We start from the raw sequence: 22427 nt of genomic DNA, 5'->3' as shown, positions 1-22427 counted from the left end.
CATAATTATAACACTACATACACATATTACATATTAAAATGTTCAGCTCTTCCTGCTTTCCCTCACGTTTAAATATCTAAGTAACACCTCTTACAGTTTTTGAGATATTAAGCCTTGTATTGAGGAATTGTTTGCATACTGTTACTGCTGCAACTACTAGTAATACTGCAACTAAACATACACACACACACACAAACATATGTTCACACACAAACACACACACATGTTCACACACACGTTCACACACATGCTAACATACACGCACACATGTCCACACACATAGAGACGTACACCGCACATACACACAGAGAGAGAGAGAGAGACATACACACACTACTACACTTTGAAGCTACTATTTCAACTACTTCAAACACTGAAACTATTATGACCGTAGTACTACTACTGATGCTACAACTATTGCTACTACTATTATGAGTACCATTACTACTAGTACTACTGCAGTGTCAGCAGTCTCCCTACGCCACTCTAGCTGTTTTATAGACTTGCACTGGCTTTCACTCTTTTACTCTTTCTACTGCTACATGTATCACTTCAGCTACTACTTCATCTACTTCAAACACTTCAGCTAATATTTGGACTGCTACTACTAAACTGCTATTACTCATTACTACTCAACTTCTTCAACTTTCAACTGCTTCAAATACTTCTACTCCTATTAGTACTGCTACTTAGTATCACTGCTACAACTACTAGTAATACTGCTAGTAGACACACACACACGTTCACACATACTAACACATACAAACACGCGTCCACACACAACATACATGTATACAGACATACACCACACACACACACACACACACACCCTTTCTAAAGTGCCACTCTCTCTCTTTAAAGTTTGAATTTGTAGAGAAATATTGATATAAAGTCACGTATTTCATGAGGAATTCCCATTGTGAGATGAAAATTATTTATTCAATTGTGTTTTAACTATAACAAAATAAGAACAAAAGAACAAGGGAAGTTAAAAAGACACACATAAGAAATCACAAACCCTTCCTAAAAGGAAAAGACATTTATAAAATTACAAGATCTTATAACCAGGGATGTAGTGGAGGGTGAACCTATCTAAAGTCAGATACCCACTTTAACCAGCTTTTTTTAGTCTGATAAGAAATCTACAGTGGTGGAAAAAGGACTCAAATCCTTTACTCAAGTAAAAGCAGCAATATCATAATGAAAAATACTCAATTAAAAGTAAAAGTTATGTATTCAAACGTTTACTTGAGTAAAAGTAGTATTAGCAGTAAAATGTACTTAAGTATCAAAAGTAAAAGTACTCACTCTGAGTAGTGTTATTGATGCATTAACCTGTAAGAAGTATTTTAATGTTGAAGGTCTAACTGCTCCATGTTCTGTTGGGGAGTTTAAACTCTAACAATGCAACATATTTTATGAGCTTATCGTATGTTTTGCATGTAAAACCTTATTCTGCAAACTAACTCCAGCCGTCAGATAAATGTAGCGGAGTAAAAAGTACAATATTTCCCTCTGAAGTGTAGCGGGGTTAAAGTATAAAGTCTCAGAAAATGGAAATACTCAAGTAAAGTGCCAGTACCTCAATATTGTACTTAAGTACAGTACTTGAGTAAATCTACTTAGTTACTTTCCAACTCTAGAAATCTATATGACAGAAATTCATAGTAAACGTCATAGTGAGTATAGTGTCAAACTGGTGTCAGTTATGAGTATAGGGTTGTTTAAGGGGCAAAAAAGCATAAATGAATGCTTTTTGTAAAATAAAGTGAATTTAGTTTACATTGGTGGTTGTTTGCCTTATATGATCATCCACTGCAGGTCAAAGTTTACCCTCCTTTTTTATTTACCACTGCATCACTACGTAGAAACAGAGACTTATGGCATAAAATAAGGCTAATGGGACTGTTTTTCCCAGAGCTGTGACCAAGTCAACTTTGCCCGAGTCCCAAGTCAGTCTCAAGTCTTGAGGCGCAAGTTTCAAGTCAAGTCCCAAGTCTAAATGTAGATTACCAAGTCCAAGTCAAGTCCATGTCATTAATGTCAATTCTAAATGTAGAATGCTGAGTCAAGTCAGAACAAATCCAGAGTCCAGTATCAATTTGATATCTTATAAATAAAAAAAATATTTAGGACTTTTCAATGCAATAGGATAAAAACTTGGTAAGAGCATCATAAGCTTGATTTCTATAGTCAGTTTCAACTTCAATAAATTCAATTATTCCATACAAAATCAGAAAACAGAATTTAAATTCAATCGTCTGCTTCAACAAATGAAATATTGGACTATCTGAAATATTTTTATTAGACTGAGACTTACTAAGAATTTTATTAGACTCTTAGTCTTGTTTATACCTGTCCTCTAACTGCAGGTGTGAACCCAACATTGGTGTTCTTTTTTAAACTCTGCAATTTCGATTCAAAATGTACGAGTCTAATTTTTCTGCTGACCTTGAGACTAGACACAAAAAGAACAGTAGGCCTATAGGTTCAAAAGCAATAACCGTTATAGTTTTGTCATTATAGAAAAGGATTATGAAAAGGGGGTTATATACAGTATATAACTTTTGTCCAGGCTAATATAGGCCTACTGCATAATACACAGATTTGAGTTATTTTTATGATGTCGGCTACAATGCAGCAAAAAATCCCATTTACCAAAATAAACATTAACCCCATATATTAAAACGGTCTAATAGCTCTCTGTTAATTTCTGTTACCTATCTCTTTATCTTGTTTTGTTGTGTAATGATCAAAGATCATTTGCATGCATGCATACCGGAAGTGCCAAAAAAGTCGTCCCGGATGTGGTTGGAGTGTGAGCTCTTAGCAAGAAACTGTCAAACTATCTCTGCTGCAAGCTGTAAACAGGAACATAAGTTAGGAAAAAACGTCGTTTTAAACACAGGCTGCTGGTTTGTGTCGAGTGTAAAACAACTAACTAAGGAGGAAAATGGAAGAAGACATACTAACTACGCTGAAAATATTGATAATTGGAGAAAGTGGCGTTGGAAAGTCCAGGTAAGATAAAGTTACCTCGAAGAAGTTGATGTCGTGGCTGGTTGCTAACGTTAGCTAGCTAGCCAGCTTTAGCTTAACAGCTAACCAAGTAATGCTAGGTGTAAAGATAATACAACGTTTAAAAACAACGGAGAACACCCCTCTGTGGTAGTCCTCTTCCTAATTACTATCCAAACCACGCTATTTACCTAATACAAGCGTTATATTGTGCTGACCGTCTTGTTAACATTAGCTAGCTGGCCGTGCTAGCATGTGTGACATCATCTTTTTTCACGTCAGACACAAGCTGGTTGAAGATGTTGCAATCGAGTGACTTCACCAATTTTCTCTCCTATATCATATCTGGTTCCTCTGCTACTACCGGCATTTAACTAAAATTACTTGAACAAAACTGTCGCAAATCTATGCAAAGTAACAATGTTATTAGCAGTAGCTACAGTCCCTGGAATAATGTGACAGAAGACCCCAACACAAAGAACACTCCCTATTCTGATCTAGAAAGCAAATTCACTGTATGTCTAGAGCTATCTTCTCTAAGTCCAGGTGGTTCACACGCCATCATCCATACAGCATATATTTATATGTGGAACTAGCTTAACCTCAATAGTATTAGATCAGTATGAGTCCTCAGTGTGATCCTGTATTCACTGGCATGTTGGATGTACAGACTCTCCAGAAGGCTGCTGCACGTTACTAAACTGTTTGGTTTTGCCAACTTTTGGTAATCAAAGGTCCTTGTTATTGCCACCAATCAGCCTAATGTGATGCAAAGTAGAATCATGTAATGCTATTTTCAACTTGAGTCTGGCAGTCTCTAGTTTGTGCCACTGCCAACATAGAGCGTAGCCTGTTTGTTGGTCTCCTTTATATCCATGACTGCGATCCAGACTGCATGAAAGAATGCTGATAGCCAGCCTGAGCCATGAACCATCACATTGCAAACTATGGTATCAAGTACAGCATGCCTTCCAGAATCATAGCACGGTACAGAGATAATGAGCTGCCCAATACTTTGTCGTAACAGTCTTTTGACAAGTGAACTGTCTGGCCAAAAGAAATCATCATTCAGGGCATTCTGTTGACCAGACAGTCCTCAGTTTCTTAAAATAACAAATCATAGCATCAACCACATAAGGGTAGGTCTTTTGTATTCTAATTACAAGACTGGGATCTTCAACATGATCAACAAGGGATGGAATGTAAAAGGGATTTGAGACATCCATTGGTTGATCCATTTTGGATCAACCAAGCGTTAGCCTGGATGGATTTAAATAACAGTCTCAAATGTTGTACTAATCTGTGCTCTTTATGTCAGAGAATGTCAGCAGTAAATGTTTCCACTGTATCAGTAGCAGTTGTAATTTTGCTAATTCTAGGTCTGTTGCATATTCATCCCAATTTTGGCTCATGTGCAGGTTGTAGTCCTAACATTATCCTTATTTAGATGCTTTATTGATTAAAACATTCACTGTGTGCACTGCGCCACTGCTTGTTTTAGTTGTTGAACAGAAATTACTTTTTTTCTTTGCACATTTTCTCTAGCAGTCGTGGTAATTTGCTTGCTATAATGGCAAGCCTGCATTGATTGAGTACAGAGGAGGCACTGAGTATATGCCAACACCATAACATAGACCTCGATTTGCTTATATTTCCTGAAAATTGAAGAGTTTACTATAAGCTTCTTGCTAGTGCATCATACGGGCCAAGGGCAGTGTTTCCAGAAAGCAATTTGGCATTAATTTAAATAGGCTTTTGCTTAATACAATAAACTAATTCAGAGTCTCATTGGGCTCAAGCAGCATTATTTGAATCATCTTGGGCCGATTGTTCTATCATCAAGTAGGTACACTGACTAGATTAATTTTTGAGTAGAGTACACATATTTCATTTCTTTCCCTGCAGTCTGCAGAGGCCCTTAAATCATAGGCGAGATGTCTACCTGGCAAAGAAAACATGGGTTTCATTTTACCTGACCTATACAGAATACACTTCTAACTTGGCTGTCTCACAACATAGCTCATTGACTATGTAGACTTCAAACAATGAACACTCATCACGCCAGCATCCCTCTTGATGGGCTGTGAGGAAAAATAAGAGCATTATGCCTGGTTCAAGGGAAATGAGTGGGCTTATCCACATCATCAGTGCTGTGATTAAGGCCTTTGCACTTGATTAGTCACAGTTAACAAATGAACCCTGTCCTCCTGAACAAAATGATGTCATCTGGAGCTTGTGTGTGTAATGCATGTGAAGAAGAAAGTGATCAATAGAAAGAGATAGAGATACAGAATAAGATAGGCCTGGTGCCGCAAAACAGGACAGCTTTGGGAAGGACCAGCTGTCTGTGCCAGGCACATGGAAACCAGATACCAGACCAAGAGCTTGCTCACCTTTAGTAGAATAGAATTACTGAAAAAGGCCATTGTGCTGTGTTGTTACTGTTTTGTTTAGGGAAGGAACTAACCATTCTTTTCATTATCGATAAAGCATTTAGTCTATATATGTCAAAAATAATGACAAATGCTCATCACAAGTTACCAGAGTCCAAAGTGATGTCTTAAAATTGCTTAGTCTGACCAGCAGCCAAAAACCCATAGTATTCATTTTATAATAATATGAAATGGAGAAAAGCAAGCAATAATTTTCTGTCAATCAATTAATCAACTAATCGTTTCAGCACTAGTTTGGTTGATGTAGCCGTAATCCATTTTCTCTCCAACATTTGTCTCTTTGTCAACAGCCTCCTCCTAAGATTCACAGATGACACATTTGATCCAGACCAAGCAGCAACAATAGGTGAGTAACAGAACTGAGCTCTGTCAATATTAACCTACCTCTGAAGTCGAATAGTAGGCTAATGCCATTTACTGGCAGTGTGACAGCTTATGGGGTGTTGCAGTCTATTTATGCTGTCCTGGGCATTGTTTGGATGTCACAAGTTGGTTTTTAGAAAAATCAAATAGTGAGCACAAGCACACAAGCTACAAACTCAGTAAAGCAACCATAAGCTGTTCTGTTCTTCATTCTGCTCCCTCGTCTATTGGGCCTGCTGAGGCGGTTGGCAGTTACATTGTACTGAGCAACAGTGCAAAAAATGACAAGACACTTCTGATCTGCTCCATGACCAAAAAGGGCTCAAACACTGCACTCATTATGTGTCTATTGCACACCCAATGGTCTCTGCATATTATTTAAAACGGAAATTAAAGTGCAACTCTTTTTGTAGTGGAATGAAAGCTAAGGTGAGATCACAGCACAAAAAATGTGGCGTGTTTGGACATCTGCTAAGACAAGGCATGAGCACTTGGCAAGCTGTGAGTCGGTGTCACCACTGCACCACACATCCGCACAGCCACCCAGCTATTTGATTTATATTAAAGTTAATGGGGAGTGTGAAAAAAAGCTTACAGCCGACCAGGCTATCCATCTCCTCTGGTGAAATAGTGACCTTAGCGGTGCATCGTTTTGGCAAGAGGAGTTCCTTCCAGGTCCTAGTGGATCTGCGAATGATATCAGGATTTTTTTTAATGGTATTAAACATTTGATGCATCAAGGACACCCCCGATATTTTTTCAGGTGGCCTTGGGGCTGTTACTACCCTAGTGGGCTAATGTTCATTAAAGCATTCAACAACTCAAGATTCATGGTCCTATTGATGGCTAGGGAGGCAGAGGTATTTTTTTTCTTTACCCTACCTAATGTGAATCTTGTGAACAGCTTCTAGCTCACAATGCTGTCTTTGTTGAAACAACCAAAGGCACAGATTCCCAGAAAGCTTGGAGCAATAAAAACACATTTTCTTCTACGGGTAGGCATGCATCGCTACTGTTTTACTTGGCCAACTGGGAGTCTTTGCCAAACAGATGTCTTCATAGAAGTCTAGCCTCCCTCATTGACTCAGGTCCCCTCAGATCAGAGCAGGATAATCGCTTGTAATCTGGTATCACTCTCTCAGAATCAGATTATTTTCCCCCTCACCTCCTAAAGCAGTTAGGTTACTGAGGTTGTATTTCTCAATTTGCTGCCTGCGTTTTCAGCCTTCTCAATACATTGTCACATTAGCACATAGAACAGTGGCCCAAAGGCATTGATTAGGCTAGAGGTAATCACTTTAAGACTTTGTCGTCTTTTGGTCTCTTTGAGCCTACTTCCATAATAACAGATGAGTTTCATTTAGCACAAACTTATTTTCTGTTGTCTTTTTGTGTAGAAACCAATGCAGAACACCTTTGCTAAGTCATTATAAAAGGCGAACAAATAGAGCCAATACAGTATGACAGACTTGAACCCTTGAGGCCTAAGCCATCTTCGCATACTCTTGGTGTTTTGTATACAGAGTGTGTGTTGTAGTGTTCCCTTGTGTACCTGTATCAGCCGATGAAGGGCTGTTTTGAGGTCAGCCATACACGGGTTCGCCTGCAGAGATCAGCCAGCCTTGACTTCCAGTGGTAGTGGCATCTTGTTGTGCTGTGATATTGCAAACAGATGCTGCATGTTCTCTGGGAAAGGCCTGTCTGTGAATGTGTAGTAAATACACTTGGCCTGTTGGGAGAAAGAGAGAGCGAGGTCCAGGGAAATGTTGTTTAGCGTAAACTCCTCTCCACACGCATCTGGCGACAGTATCTGAGCAACGCTGCTGGACTTGGGGAAGAACTAGTCGTGATTGACTGTGTGAATTGACTCTGTATATGTGTGTGTGGTACACATATGTCATATATATCCTCTGCCTGTCCTCCCTGTCTTCATGTCCCCTTTTTCCTCCTCTGTTTTGGCTCTGAACTGACCCCCTTCCCATTCCCAGATGTAAAAACAACCCCATAGCAAGTGTACGTTTCCCTGGTAAATCTGTCAGTGCATGCTAAAACTCGGGCTGATATGTCATCCAGACGCTGCATGCTCTGTACTCTGAGACACTGCGCAAGGCAATAGAGGAGATTTACTTGTTGAGGGCAAGGAGGACAACATTGTTATTTTTATGTAAATGTCTGTCCCTTTGCAGCCAGGCAGTGATTTTTAAGGGTGAATCATGGCTCTTTGTGAGCCATTTCACAGGTGGTGTATTTTTTTTCACAAAGACCTGTCGTATTGGTTTCGGTTTAGCATATTAAACCACACAGTCCCTATGTGATGGATATAAATACGTAGTCACGCCATAATTTAAATACAGGACACGGGCTGGGTTTAGGTGCCGGTCTGAATAGCTGGGGTTAGCGGAAGTTCAGGGACGTTGTGTGGTATGTATGTTTTGACAATTCATCATCGATGATTATAGTCTGTCGTCATGATAGAATATTCTTGGCAGTAATTGGGCAAACCTGTAAGAGTCATCACATTTGGACTTTGAGTAGGATGAGGTAATCATGACCGTATGAGTGATTGACTGGCCTGTGTGTCCTGTCCATGTCTAGGTGTTGACTTCAAAGTGAAGACCATCGCTGTGGACGGTAACAAGGCAAAGTTGGCAATATGGGTAAGTGACAAACTCGGTGACTGCTCCAAGACTTAAATATCACTCTGTAAAAACAAAAATACAGGTTTGTGGTTGTTGGTTGTCAGTCAGAGCAGAGACATTACCTATCAAACTGTCCCATGTCTCCCATGGCCTTTTACATTGTCATTCACTCAAGTCCCCAGAAGATGGCGCTTAAGTAACACCATTCTAGCCTACACATGCCATCGGGGACAAATGGGAGGCAGTCTTGTTTTTTTATGTCCGTCTGCCCTGGTTTTCCTTCTGTTTGAGCCACTAGTTTTTCCTCTGAGTGTGTCCAGCAGGGCTGAGCTGGTTGTGTTTTGCAGGACACTGCAGGCCAGGAGCGCTTCCGAACCCTGACGCCTAGTTACTACCGCGGAGCCCAGGGAGTCATCCTGGGTAAGCCAAGCTGACGACGCCATCATTACTCCACCATCAGTGTGTGTGTGCCCCCTTCACTACAGAGGTAGACCCAGTCAGGCCAGTGGTTGTAAAGAGAGTGATGTGTTTTCATCCTGTGACCCATACACACACACACACACACACACACACATACTGTCCTCCCTCTCTCTTTCTGGAAGTCAGTTTATACCCTTAACTCAAGCCCCTCAAATGGACACGCATATATACACACACGCACACAGGAACCAAGTTAAAACTCTTAATACTAAAGCAGACATCCTCTGCAGCCCTCGGTTTGTGAACACTCTAATGATATATGGAAACAGGAGGTGCCTTGCAGTAGCACTGGGATTGTGAGAGCTCCCGATTAATATTGCAATACTTCAACCACTTTTTTTTAAATCAAATATCTGTTGTTTGATACTGTCATATTATGTGCTGTTTTACTCTGGGGGGGTTTTATTTGAATTTAATCAAAAGCTGAAATAATTCAGGGTCTTGTAGTGTAAAAATCAATTATGTCTATACTTTTCAATAAAAAAGTAATAAATACTTTATGAAATTCAAGACCTTTCAGACTTTTAATCACTCTTTCAAAGACTTATTTTTAATTTCGAGAATACTGTGTCACATTGGGTAGCCTTTTCATTTATGGCCTTGAATTGTAGATTGTCCTATTGCTGTATCATATATTCAGAGATGGAGAAAAAGCAAAGACTGTAGGGAATTAGTCAAAAATGGTGCCTTTGCTCCAGTGACAGTTTGCCTTGTCTTGTCAGATGTAAAAGTGTGTGTTCATTCTGAGCAACCTTTGTTCTTTTTGTTTGCCACAGTGTATGATGTCACACGACGGGAAACTTTCACCAAGCTTGACAACTGGCTCAACGAGCTGGAGACGTACTGTACAAGGAATGACCTTGTCAAAATGCTGGTGGGGAACAAAATAGATAAGGTGAGTGGGTATCTGGGTTTGTATACAAAGTCTTTGTTGCCACTTCTGTCATATGAAGGTAGATGGACTCCAGCAGGTAACAAGGCTGACTCGTTACAAAGGAGCAACACATTCTGTTTTCTGCATCCAGCTGGTCTCATATAGGACATCCTGATATGTTTTTGGCCTTGGCTTTTTGGTTTGAGCCGTTATGAAGGATTTTCCCTGACTAAAGAAATTCATACTACTCTAGTAGTCACAGTATTTTGTCAAATGAACGGAAGGAAAATTTTATTTTCCACATCGTTTTTTGCTGTGATGCAAGAGATGTGCATATAATTTTACAGAAATGTATAACCCATAGAATGAAAAAAGTCTTAACTTTTTGTCAAATACAACTAAATGAAGCTAAAAAAACAGTCAGCTTAATCCCAGTTGACTAATTACTCAACTAAGTGACAGTGGCAGCCCCACTCTCATATTTTTGGTCTCTCCTTTTACCAGTATACCGGAATCGGTCCATGTGGATAAATATGCCCACTAAATAGTGCATTATAAATATATTGTGTGCTGTTCTTTCTCTGAGAGATCACTTTCCCTTTCTGCCCTGTGACAGCCACAGTAGCTGACAGGTCTGCCGAGCAGACCTCATATAAGCCATTACCTCTCTTTTGTTTTAGGAAAACCACGAGCTAGACAGGAACGAAGGGCTGAAGTTTGCAAGAAAACATTCCATGCTTTTTATAGGTAAGTCGGGAGGATTCCCCGCTCTCAAAAGACCTGCTGGGCATGAGTTACAGCAGACCATTATGCTGGGGAAGCTGCTTTTGAAATAACTATCATACTTGCTGAGGAATGCTTGCATAGTTCTATTTATAAAATAGTCATCATCTATCATCTTCCATGGGTTCTCTGCTTTTTCCCTGCGCTTCTATTTTTCAGATTTGTCAGGAAAAGAGAACTTAAAAGAGTTGCCTAGATGACGTGCATTACTTTAAACTGCTAATATTTATCTTCATCAAGTATTCAAAAATCTTTAATTTGAAAAAGGTTTGTTGGAAATTGAAGGATCTCACTCTGATATTTCCAAGCTTTCCCAGCCATTTCCTGAAATTATTAATTTTGATTTGAATTTCTAAATAAGATTTATATCATCTTCCTATGGTTATTACCATCATATTGTTTCTGGATATCATCATCTTTCAAAGCGAGTGTTGCCAATATCCCCTAATTACCTCCTAAGGCCCACTATTAGTGTCCGGGGTTGACAGTTATTGTTAAGACATTTTCCACCGCTCGCCGCTCCGGCCGGGGAGCCCAGCAGATGATGATATCAAGGTGCAGACAGTAACAGTTGTTGTGTCTGTATCTCATCTCCTTTCTTCCCCTCCCCATCCGCCTCTCCTCACTCCACTACGCTCTCCTCTCTTCTTCATTTTTCTTCTTGTTCTTCTCACTTCTTTTTGCCTTCGCCTCCTCCCTCCTCATCTCTCCTCCCTGTCCTCCCCCCCCTTCAACCCTCTTCTTCTCTTTCTCTCTCCATTTCTTCCACTACGCTCGCTCTTCCCAGAGGCGAGCGCTAAGACGAGGGATGGGGTTCAGTGTGCGTTTGAGGAGCTGGTAGAGAAGATCATCCAGACTCCCGGGTTGTGGCAGAGCGAGACCCACGGCCGAGGAGTCCAGCTCACCGACGAAGACGCCGGGGGAGGAAGCTGCAGCGGCTACTGCTCCCTGGTCTAGACAACACGCACACACATAGAAACAACACGGACGCACACAAACATGTCTACAAACATACATGTGTGAATACCACATACAATGTCACACACAAACATACACATACACACACCTGAAAGAAAAAAAACAAAACAGTCCCAGTGTGTGCTGTCCTGAGCTGAGCTCCCTCCTCAGACATGAAGGCCATGGTAGTCAGACTGTCTCCCCTTCCCCAGAGTTGTGAGGGTTGACCCTCCACACTCACCACCTGTGTTCATACAAACACTACTTTTTGCACACTTTCCAATACAAAGGCTGCACTAAAACACTAGTACGGCTCAGCCTTCCTCTCTTTGGCATGTGAGTGAATTAATTGGCGTTTCTCTCTCCTCTCTCTTCTTTTGAGCTGTATTTTTGTGTCGTTGCAGGACCTAGGTCAAAGTAGTACCTATTTCTCTGTTATTGCCCTGTGGTTTAATTAGAATGGGACAATAACATTTGCCCAATAGTGTAAACCTCAGTCTAAAGCTAAAAATGTATGATAAGAGAATGGGAAAAACAGTTTTGACCCAAGTCTTCCTCCTTGTCTCCAGCATGCTTATTGTCTCATAGCACCTTGCCCTAGCAAGCACGCCAGTGTCAAATGTAGGGCTGACCTTTCTCCAGTGTTTGTCTTTTCTCCACTCTGTCCTATGCTTGATCTTGCCTGGTCCCTCGGCACAGCACCCATAAACGTTATGCTGCTTATGAAGAAGCTTATCACGCCAAGCTGTCTCGTATTCCCTCTCACCACCCTCAGTCAGGGGCTGGGATCATGTGTCTCTCTGTTGTACACACAACTGCCTCCTTTGTTCACAGTATAATAGAGTTACCAAGTGTTTGGAATGACGTTTTACTACTTTTATTGTGTTGGACTCCAAACCTTTAAGTGTGTTTTGAAGAGTGCATAAATCAAAGAGATTGGCACCGGCAAGCTTTCCGTTGGGTGCCCGAAGAAAAGAGAGAAGCTCTTAAAATTGCACGCCTTGTTTTGTAACTAGTTGCTTTAATGGGGTGCGACCTGCTGGCACTCCCTCACTCAGACAGATAATATCAGTAATATCACTAGCACTGCTAGGCCTTTCATATAGATCTCTTCGAGCTGGACAGAGACAAAGGAAAAGTGTTCAATATTAAACAGGGCAGTGAGTCATAAGGGTGTTTCCACTGAAATTGGAAAATCAAAGAAAAAGCCTTATGCTCCACATTGCTAATGGATTTCGCAGTACTCCTATCTCTGTGTTCGTATCCGAGAGGCAGTTATAAATGTACTGTACCCCTGACCTCTGACCATGTTTGTAGTATTTGAGTGCTGGTGTGTGTTCTGGGAAATTCTGGGAAATGTAGTTTTGAGAGCTTGATCCTGTGACAGTGATAGTGAAAATGACACAGATGCCTTTATGTCTTATCAGAAATGGGATACTTACTTTTTATCTCTTTTTAATTGCATGAGAAAATCTATTGTGTTATTCTTTCATGTTTGTCCAGTGAAGGACCTGCAGACTATTAACTCTGAACACCTTAACTCAACAATAGCATTACATTTAGTTGTACCTTGAAACCTTGCATACAGGTTTACCATTGGAATATAATGGTGTATTTATCCAAAAAGGAAAGACATTGCTTAATTATTAAACTGGCATAGAAATCTTTTCATTGTGTTCAGAATTTGTATGTGAAAGCATATGTATACCTTGTATATTGATGTGTAATTTAGGAATTTGATAAAATAATTCCTTTATGAATTGTAAAGCTGAATGTATACATATTTCACTACAAACCGCCCTATGTATTAAACTAAATAAAAGACTTTTTTAAAATGATTCCTCAAATGTTAATGCAAGCTGTGTTGAGGAGCCCTTGACGGCTGTAACTCAACGAGCCAAATCGTATAATAAGCAGGAATAAATCTTCTTAAGTAATTGCTTTAATGTCTCGTCCAAGTCTCCGCCGAAGATGACCAATAACTCTGCTGTCATCGTTGCCGTGTTGGAAATGTCGCTGTTAGGTGAGGGGTTTTTCACTCAGCGCCCTTCACATTCCTGTCTTCAGAATAAAGACTTGTGTTTAAACAGTGTCCGAGGAACCCTCAGACCCCAGACTTGTGATCTATCTAAATCATCTTTTTGGCAGACTTCTCAGGAAACACCACCGCAGCCATAACTCTTTTTACCAGCGCTTTAACTGGGATGTGCATAATTCCTGGGTGATTATGAAAGGGCCCGGGGCTGGCAGGGAGAGCGAAGACTCTTGCCCTTGTAGCGTATCCCTCATCTCTTGCCACAGTCCAGGCAGTCGTCTGGAAATATGTCTCAGTCAAACAACAACGGAGGCATACAGCGTACTAATGCCTTGATGTGGTCCAACAATGTGCTGAGCTGCAGTGCTGCCGTTTCCTCCAGCCTGCACTGAAAAACATCAGCTACTGGAAAGCTGGAGTTGACAGATTCAACGATTTTTGGGAATATTTTACAAAGGTTGTTGATTTGTACATGCCACATGAGGTAAAATAGGACATTAGCTTTCCTAAGAAGGGCCGCGCTGGACTTTGAAGACTAGGCCTCTTATTTTGTACACTGCAAAACCATCCAACATGTCATTTAATCTAGTATTGAGTCTTAAAATCGTGTTTTTCTCCAAACAAGTGAATTTTTTTTTCAGAGTGTGATTCTCGATAATAGTGGAGAGATCTGCCTTCCTTCAAGATATTGGCACTCGCTTCTAGAAATTCCTTAAACTAGTGGAATTATCTCACCCCAATGGCAGGATTATTCATTCATTTTCAGAAAAAAGATTTTAAGATGAATGTGAGACTAAATAACCGGTTAAGTGGGACATGTTTTGCGGTGTACGCAGTCTGTTGATTTCGACACATTCATTGACCACATTGACAGAGACGAATGCGGTTCCTGGGCCTAAGATTCCCTATGGCTGCACTGTGAATACTAGGAAACTGCAACGGAGTACGGGTGTTATGGAGATGGGAGGGAGGACTAAGCAGATTTTAGACTTAATGTGCCAAAATCGCAGAACCTCTGCCCCACCCTGTTGCCTCAGAAGCCAGAGGGAAGCTCTTGAGAGGCAGTGTGATGGACTGCTTTCTGTCCTGCTGTCTGTGTCTGAGTCTCCAGCCAGCCGCTAAGCTAACAGAGCAGATCTGGCTCTCATTAACACAGTCTTGTCTCCCTGCTCCTCCTCTGCCGCGGCGGCAGGCCGTATGGCTTTTGGGTTAGCGCTCAGACGAGCCCCTCAGGAGAGCAGTCATGCTGTCATGTGTAAAAATGTTACGAGACGTCGGGCATCGTTTCATAAGGTGTTGGGTTCCCAGACGTCACTCACTTTGTCATGCTCATTGCCGGTTGCTATCAGTTAATTGTTTTGCCATGCTGACCGACTGAGAGTAAGGAAGAGAGCGAGAGGAAGATTGGAAAGATCATCCTCCGCCGCAGCCACCTGAATTGTATATTGCAGCGGGGAAGTAATATGTTGGCCATAAGGACAGCTCCATAGTCTGTGATAATGAGAATGTGATGGGGCCAGGGTGACACTGAGAAGTGCAGCAGGCCGTCTCTGAGTTCACTTTTACAGAGTTCTCGGAAAAGAGTTCAAGGCCCTCGGGTCTTAGGGTTCAACCTTCGCCAACAAGATCAAGCCCCTTTCTCTCCAGACGAACCCACGGCCGTTGTTCTGGGTAGAAAGACTCGGAGGCACCTGTAGGTCTGCAGACTGTTTTCACTGTTTACTTTCTGATGTGAGGTAGAGGAAAATGCCCCTCCGTGCCTGCTCTCTCCTTCCTCTGAAGTCAGCCAAAGCCGAGCTCTGGCCTCTCTTAGGTTTCCCTCTCAGCACCAGAAGACTGTGAGGTAATGGCCAGCGAGCCCAGAACTGATGGCTCTGTCACTGCAGGTGGAAACACTTTGATTATGTGGAACCTCGTGTTTACAGCGTTGCACCCGCTTACATTTAGCCTTGACATTTCATCAGGCAACAGGAGCGACCCATTTCAGGACCGATCTATTTTGAGCTGTGTGACCTGTCCTTTGGGTTACTGAGGAGTTAAACGCCCCCCCGCCCCCTCTCTCTCTCTGGACTCACTCTGAAGATCCTGGAACGTTGTCCTCCTTGTGTGGGCCTGGTAGAAGTATTTTTATTATGTTTCAGCTAAGGAGACTGGCTGAATGGTCACAGTGTTAGATGTACAGTGTATAAACGTCTTTGGGAAGAAGTCCTATCAAGAACTAATATGGATTCTGTCATCAGAGAGGCTTACCCACATCCTCAGAGGCAGCAGGCCTATATGTCTGCCTATCAATCACACCAGGCCCCCCCTAACTTAATAAGAGCTGGCCCGGGGTAAGCAGGAAACCTCTACCCTTGTTTGGTGTGAACCTCTGGCCTCGGATCCATGTAAGTCAATTCAACTTGTAATATGTCTGTAATTGAGTTTCCTCGGATTTGAAGCTCTGTCAATCTAATTTAAACCTAAATGATTGCATTGTAACCCACTCTTGTTATTTTCAAAAACACGGAGCCCTATGTAAAGGCCCTAAAGAAAGCAGGAGACGGGGACTCCACGCCCTCCGAGAGAAAACTCCTCTCGCCATGGGGGACGCTTTCATCCCGGCCTCGGGTTACTGTGGCAATAAGCACATGGGCCGAGGACGGGACGGGAGCGGGGGCACTGCCGCCCCGTGGAAACAAAATGGAAGGATGAGTAGCTCCATTCATCATCCCGCCACCCATAATTCCCCTTGTTCGCGGTGCTCCTGTGTGGCATATTTCTGGCCACACGCCGCCTCTCCATCTCGGATTCCACGGCCGTGTTGTCATTCAGTGTGTCACAGGACGCCCTCCGGATCTCACTCATGCTCCCGCTGCAACATGGAAGCAAATACCCATGCACTCAGGCCATTGGCTTCTATAATAAACTAATCACTTTGTATCAACATGGGCTGGGTGTACGCTTTCCACATGCCTCGAACACATTTTCATGGAGAAGACGCATGTTTTACTGCAGCGCCTTTGCTCCCTGTGAAAAAAAAAAAGAAAAGAAAAATCGATATTATTTAACCCCCTTTGGGTGAAATGATTGGCATGTATAGAAACAAATTCATTATTTTGTATAAATAATCTGGCCCCTGTGTTATAATTGCACTGCTTATTTTCCTTTGCCAAGCTGATCTCGATTTTGGGGTTGGACCAGAGAATTTATTGTAAACCACCAAGACTAAAAGTCCCCAATTTCACTTACTTTGAAGAGACAAGGAGGTCTGGAAGGCCCTGGAAGATCCGCTCTTACTTCATAGAAGCTGTTTTTCCATCAGTCAAAGATCAGGCCTTAGCCTCCGTGAGGGTAAAGCATAGAGTTCAGAGGTTTAAACCTTTTTGCCACTTTCTCTAGGTGTTTGCATAGTGTCTTGGAGCTTGAGGCCTCACCTTATCGCAGGCCTACTAGACTGTTTTTTCCATCCTGACCATTTGCAGTCCTTTGTGCCTGGGAAGTAACCTGAGGTTAGGTTTATTACTGCGAGCCGCAGGAAGCTCAGGCTCTTTGAGCGTATAGTGGACAATTGAATTTGAAAACACAAAGCCGACCTCTACCTCTCCCACCCTCCCACCAGCAAGCTAAAGTCAAATAAAGCTCTCGCCATGGAAATTGTACCCAGGTCACACAAACACAAGATACTTCAAACCTGTGCGGGTTTCACTTAATCCAGACAGTCTGTATCCAGTATCCACTTTGTCGCAGGATTTCCTTTCAATCAGATTATGAAGAATAACAAAGGCGTGACAAGTGTTTTGTAACCACGTAGCTTTAGCGGTGTTCGAGAACTGTTACGACTACGTCTGTCTAATTGTCTGAGAGGAGACGTTGTTTGATCTCTGGTTACTCAAAGCTCCATGAAGATCGAGACACAAGGAAGCGGGTCTTTAAGTGCAGATCTGTCACTGCGGTCCTTGTGAACGTGGCCCAAAGTCCACTGGAAATCAGCTTTGTTGTCATGTGAAGTGCTTGGCCAAAGAGATGAAAACTGTGGCTAAATCCCAATGAAGCTCAATCACTTTAGATTGTTTGTATGGCTAGTGTTTCTATATTTGGCAGTAGAACTTTATAGATGAACAGATAGATACCGAAGTCTGAAAAAAACAGGATTTCACAAAGTCCAAATATTGTGCATCTAATCTCAAGTCTTTAAGTCTTTGGTACAGAATATGTTTTGTAATGTTAAACTGTGGAATAGTTTTACATACGTTACGGGGAAACTCAAACCGAAACATTTGGAATACATTTTCTAGATTTAAGTTTAGTTTTAACTCGGATCTAATATCAATATTTTGTGGATTTTAGGATTTTTGATATTGCTCTGCAGTTTACTGTGGTGCTTTGGACTTCACAAGAGAGGCGCAGTGTGTTTGAATGTGTTTGTGGCAGATGCCGGGGGAAACTGACACCTACAACTGGCGTAGACTTGCTAACCAGATGTGCTTGTCTACATGTGTGGGTGGGTGTGTGTGTGTGTTTCTGCATGTGGGCATTCCTTTGTGCCTTCCTGCATGCACGTCTATGTGTGTGTGTGTGTGTGTGAGAGTTGTGCGCTGTAATGGTAGCACCACAGTGTCGAGGCGGCTATTTTGTCTACACCTCGCCACCTCCAGCAGCAATATGGCCCACGTTATTACCCTGCTGAGCTCCAGCCTCACTTAACGCAGAGTGGCACCGGCTCCAGAACGCTCTCCCTCGTCTTACTTTACATCGGCTTTCACAAACACTGTGCCTCGAGTGGCTCCGTAATAAAAGGCCTTGCTCCCCCCCTCCCCCACCCTCAACCCCAGCCCTCCCGGGGCAGTAAGCAGATACGGTAACAGCGGTGCGTGGGTGTAGCGTGGTTCGTCTTCCCCACGGGGCTCCAGCCTTGGCTCCTCGTTCGCAGGGTCCCGGAGCAGGCTCCCAAACTCATTTTTACGGTGCTGGATGCCTTGGCTCGGCTTCACAACAGGCGGCATCGCTGCGTTCAAATATTTACATTCATCCAATCAAGCAGCAGACAGTAGCGCATATATATTTCAGTGAGGTCATGAGCTGCCCTCCACTACCACCTCCTCTGTGAGAAGACCCAGGACTAGCTCGCTTCTTCAGAACGGACCGGATTTAAGAGCTGAACTTTGTTGCAGAACATCTTCAACAAACATCTTCTGGTCCTTTGCTTAATCTCTTTGTGTGTCTGTCTGGGTCTGTTTCTCTACACCTCTCTCTCTCTTTCTCCTGCTCCTTCTCTCTCTGTGGTTACATTCACATCACAGGCCTTCATGCTCAGTTCCAAATTGCTGCTCATATGTGAGTTTTTTGGATAACTTTTCATATCTTTTCTTGGATGTAACCCATATCCAGTACCAATATGAACTGACAGCGATGTCAAAAAGACATGAGTAATAATGACAAAAGACATCACATTTGTTTTTGTTCCTATGCTTCTCCTGCTTGTTTCGAACACATTTTGGTTATGGTACATGCCTTCAATTGAGTCTGAACCGAATTTCCCAAAATACCAATCAAGTTGGCTTTTTTGCTTTCTTTCAATTGTTGTATCTCGTTATCCTCCATGCTAAACAAAAATCAGAATCAGGACACTTTCAGCAACAGTGTGAACATGCTGTAGCCTAACTTGCTGTCTCTGTATTCTCTCCATTGGTATTGCTGATTCACAGAATACTCTCCCTCCTTCTTCCAGCTCTGAAACTAATCCCACAATGGTCAAAGCCAGGCTTCTCTGAATGAAAAGGACGGTGCATATGACCGTACATGTCTTCTTGAAGTAGTCCTGCAGCCATCTGCACCCAGAAACGGTATAAGTCATGAAGACTGAAGAATTCAGGCTGCTGTACAGTGTGTGCTCTGTAGGTAGTGAAAGGGCCATATTTTCCAAAGGCCCCGTGAGGTCTCCTGTGGTCCTCGCTAAATGGTCCTACAGTCACGCAGCAGGCTATAAAGCGCTACTGTACACAGTCCTGAGGTCTGCGTCGAGGCAGATGAGCCCTGGATGAAGATGAAGTTGCAGTGAGTCCAGAGAGGAAACCATGCAGAGGTCCACTCTAGAAATTGGACTAGGTCCGCTTTGGCTAGTGCTGGCATCCATCCATGAACCTCAAGAAGGTCCAGAATTGTGAAGTTTACAAGATTACGTTTTCAAATCTCCTCACCAACAATCCAAAGAAAAAATAACTGAAGTCCAGAGGAAAGCTGGCATCAGTATTTGTTTTTTTTAGGCAGGTAATCACTAATCTGTGATGGATTACATTTTGGATTTAACGTTTCCAACAGTAATGTGTGTGGCAAAAGTTTCAGTTTCAAACCGAATCCAAATCTTTACTTATCTATACCCAATACTCTTATATCTCTGCTCTCTCCTAAACACACTGCTTTGCTGGATAGGATCTGATGTATGTCGGGCTGATAAATTTCAGTCCAGTAAAACAGAGTGGCTGCAATGAATAGTCGTAACCCGACTTCATCAAACTGCGACTCTCCCATAGTGAGATCGTGAATCCAGACGGCTCCGCTGCACGGTTTTACATCGAACATGTGTATATATTTATCAGATGAGGGAAGAAAATAATAAATAAAAGTTCCATAACCAGCATCTGGAGGAATGGGCTCCTGCATTGGCGGAGTGTGCCCATTTGATTCCAGATTTATGGTAACATTACAGTTTTGGCCCACGCCGCCGCTGGAGCAATGTGAGGCGTATTTATTTGCTGGCCCTGAAAACTGGCTGCCACACTCGTGCCATGCTGCCTGCCAGGTCTAGATGGTCTCGCTCTCTGTCTCTATGTCTCTCTCCCTCCACCTCCCTGTGTGTTTTAATATCATACGCTCTCATTCGGAGGTGAAACGTGTCTTTAATACCACGTAAATACCACTGATACTTTCCCTTAATGCCATCCTTTTAAAATATGGCCCGGGAGTTTCGGTAGGTCTGGCCACACGAAAAGCCCTTTGTGTGGGATTTTTCCACGAAGCGGTCAAGGAGATCCGATAGCCCGCCGGCACAGGCAGACATGCGATTGAAGCCCCGCTCGGTCCGTCAACAATGTATCGTTGTGTTCCCAAACACAAAGTGTTAACGTGCGAGGACCTTCCAGTCTCCCCTCAGGCCGCGGCCGCTGCCAAACCGCATTCCTCCGGCAGCTGCCATTTCTTACATCTGCTGCATTGACGTGGTTTCACTTGACTGTAGTGAGGAATTTATTTAGCTTTTCTGTGATGAAATATTACACAGAGACACCAGGCCCGGCGCTCCTCTACGTCTTATTTGTGATCCCCCGGCTGTCATTATGTTATGAGTGGTTGTGGCTTCTGTTCTACTCTGCAATCTGCCCGGTGCTGCTAGAACTACTACAACTTACCACTGCTGGTGGAAAAAGACGGTATTTTCTCCCCTCGCAACGCTTCCAACGGCGTCCTAATGTGGTCATGGATGCCAAATATTGTTTGAAAGTCACCCAGAGAGGCCCAGGAGTAGAACTGCCCACCTTTTTTTGAGATGAAAATCGTGAAATTCCTTTGAACTTGGCATGCAAAGATGGAGGATGATACAATTGTCAATGTGGCACTGAGTAAATTGCAAACCTTGCAGGATCACATTTTACTTCGCAGTGCAATCCATCAGGCTAAAACCAACATTTCAGTGCTTGGATAAGGACAAACCTGACATGCAATGGGCGGTCATATCGGCTTCGGAGGATGAACTTAGGAGGGTACAGCGGCTCTGTTGGTGACGCCACAAAATTCGAAAACAGCAATCATGCAATCATGGTATGTGGAGCTGCCATGGGTGTTATTTTTGAATTCTGCTGCCTCAGCAATTGGCACCCCCTATGTTCATTCACCATAGTTGAAATAGGACTTTCATTGTAATGAGAGGTTTGCCCAAATGCAACAAAAAAAAAAAAGACATTGCCTTTTTGCACTGCAGAAATTAAGTGCACTTAAAAGAAGGTGACACCAGGAGGGTAAACAGACTTAAACTATGCCTATATATTCCCTATCAGCCTGGATTGTGCACCAGTTTTTCTAGAAACGGTGGGGAGAAACAGGAAAAAACAGCTTACTGAAATTGTTTAGATACTCAGTTTCCCAACATGCCTTGCGCTGCACTGAGCACTAGATACACTCCTAATTCAAAATAGGGAGAGAAAAACATTGTTTGCTAGCACTGTAAACTAGCTAATTTAGTTGGATTAACCTAGCAGTAGTTGGCAAGGAGAACTAGAAACGATAAATCAATAGAGAAAAAGAAGCCAAACACTCCAAGCCGAGTTGGCATTTTGCATTGGAGGTGCTGGCACTCATATGTCCGCCTATGGACCTAAAATTAGATGTATGTTGTTTTGCAGTGTCGCCTCCCTTTAAACCGCATGTTAGTTTCAGTTCCATAAAATATTGAGCTTATGGCTGACTGAAAAAAGCACCGAGTTAGAAACTTTCTCAGGGAAAACATGGGAACATTGCAGCACTGAGATGCGGACTAGCCTTGGGGGATTTCATGTGTATATGAAAAGAGATATCTCATCCCAACTTTGTTTGCACCACAAGAAGTGAATGTATCAGTGTCGTGGTTCTCACCCCTACAACTTACATCTCGTTCTGGTATCTACAGGTTTTTGTACTTTCTCTTTATCCCCTGCTGGCAGCCATGCGTCCACTTGGACCCACAGCACCACTGGAAGGGGTCTCTTTGTTTGTAGCAGCTGTTTAGCCGGTCTGTCTCAGGAGCCCAGAGAATGGCCAATTACCAGGATTTAGTCTGTTAGGAAACAGCTGAACAGCAGGCAGCTAAACCGCCT

The 22427-nt window shown here is 42.6% G+C and overlaps 1 protein-coding gene across 1 annotated transcript; it reads left to right on the top strand.

Annotated features, from left to right (window-relative positions):
- Nucleotides 1-2831: 2831 nt before the first annotated feature.
- On the top strand, nt 2832-13515 carry rab18a (RAB18A, member RAS oncogene family). The gene is made up of 7 exons (XM_071896918.2): nt 2832-3021; nt 5762-5817; nt 8430-8491; nt 8821-8893; nt 9730-9848; nt 10508-10574; nt 11398-13515. The coding sequence occupies exons 1-7, from the start codon at nt 2954-2956 to the stop codon at nt 11565-11567; spliced, it is 615 nt and encodes a 204-aa protein (XP_071753019.1). The 5' UTR covers nt 2832-2953; the 3' UTR covers nt 11568-13515.
- Nucleotides 13516-22427: the final 8912 nt, after the last annotated feature.

The sequence above is a fragment of the Centroberyx gerrardi genome, chromosome 22 (assembly GCF_048128805.1).
Source record: "Centroberyx gerrardi isolate f3 chromosome 22, fCenGer3.hap1.cur.20231027, whole genome shotgun sequence".
NCBI classification, from domain to species: Eukaryota; Metazoa; Chordata; class Actinopteri; order Beryciformes; family Berycidae; genus Centroberyx; species Centroberyx gerrardi.
The sequence above is the reverse complement of the archived record's forward strand: the minus strand, read 5'-3'. Positions and strand labels throughout refer to the sequence as shown.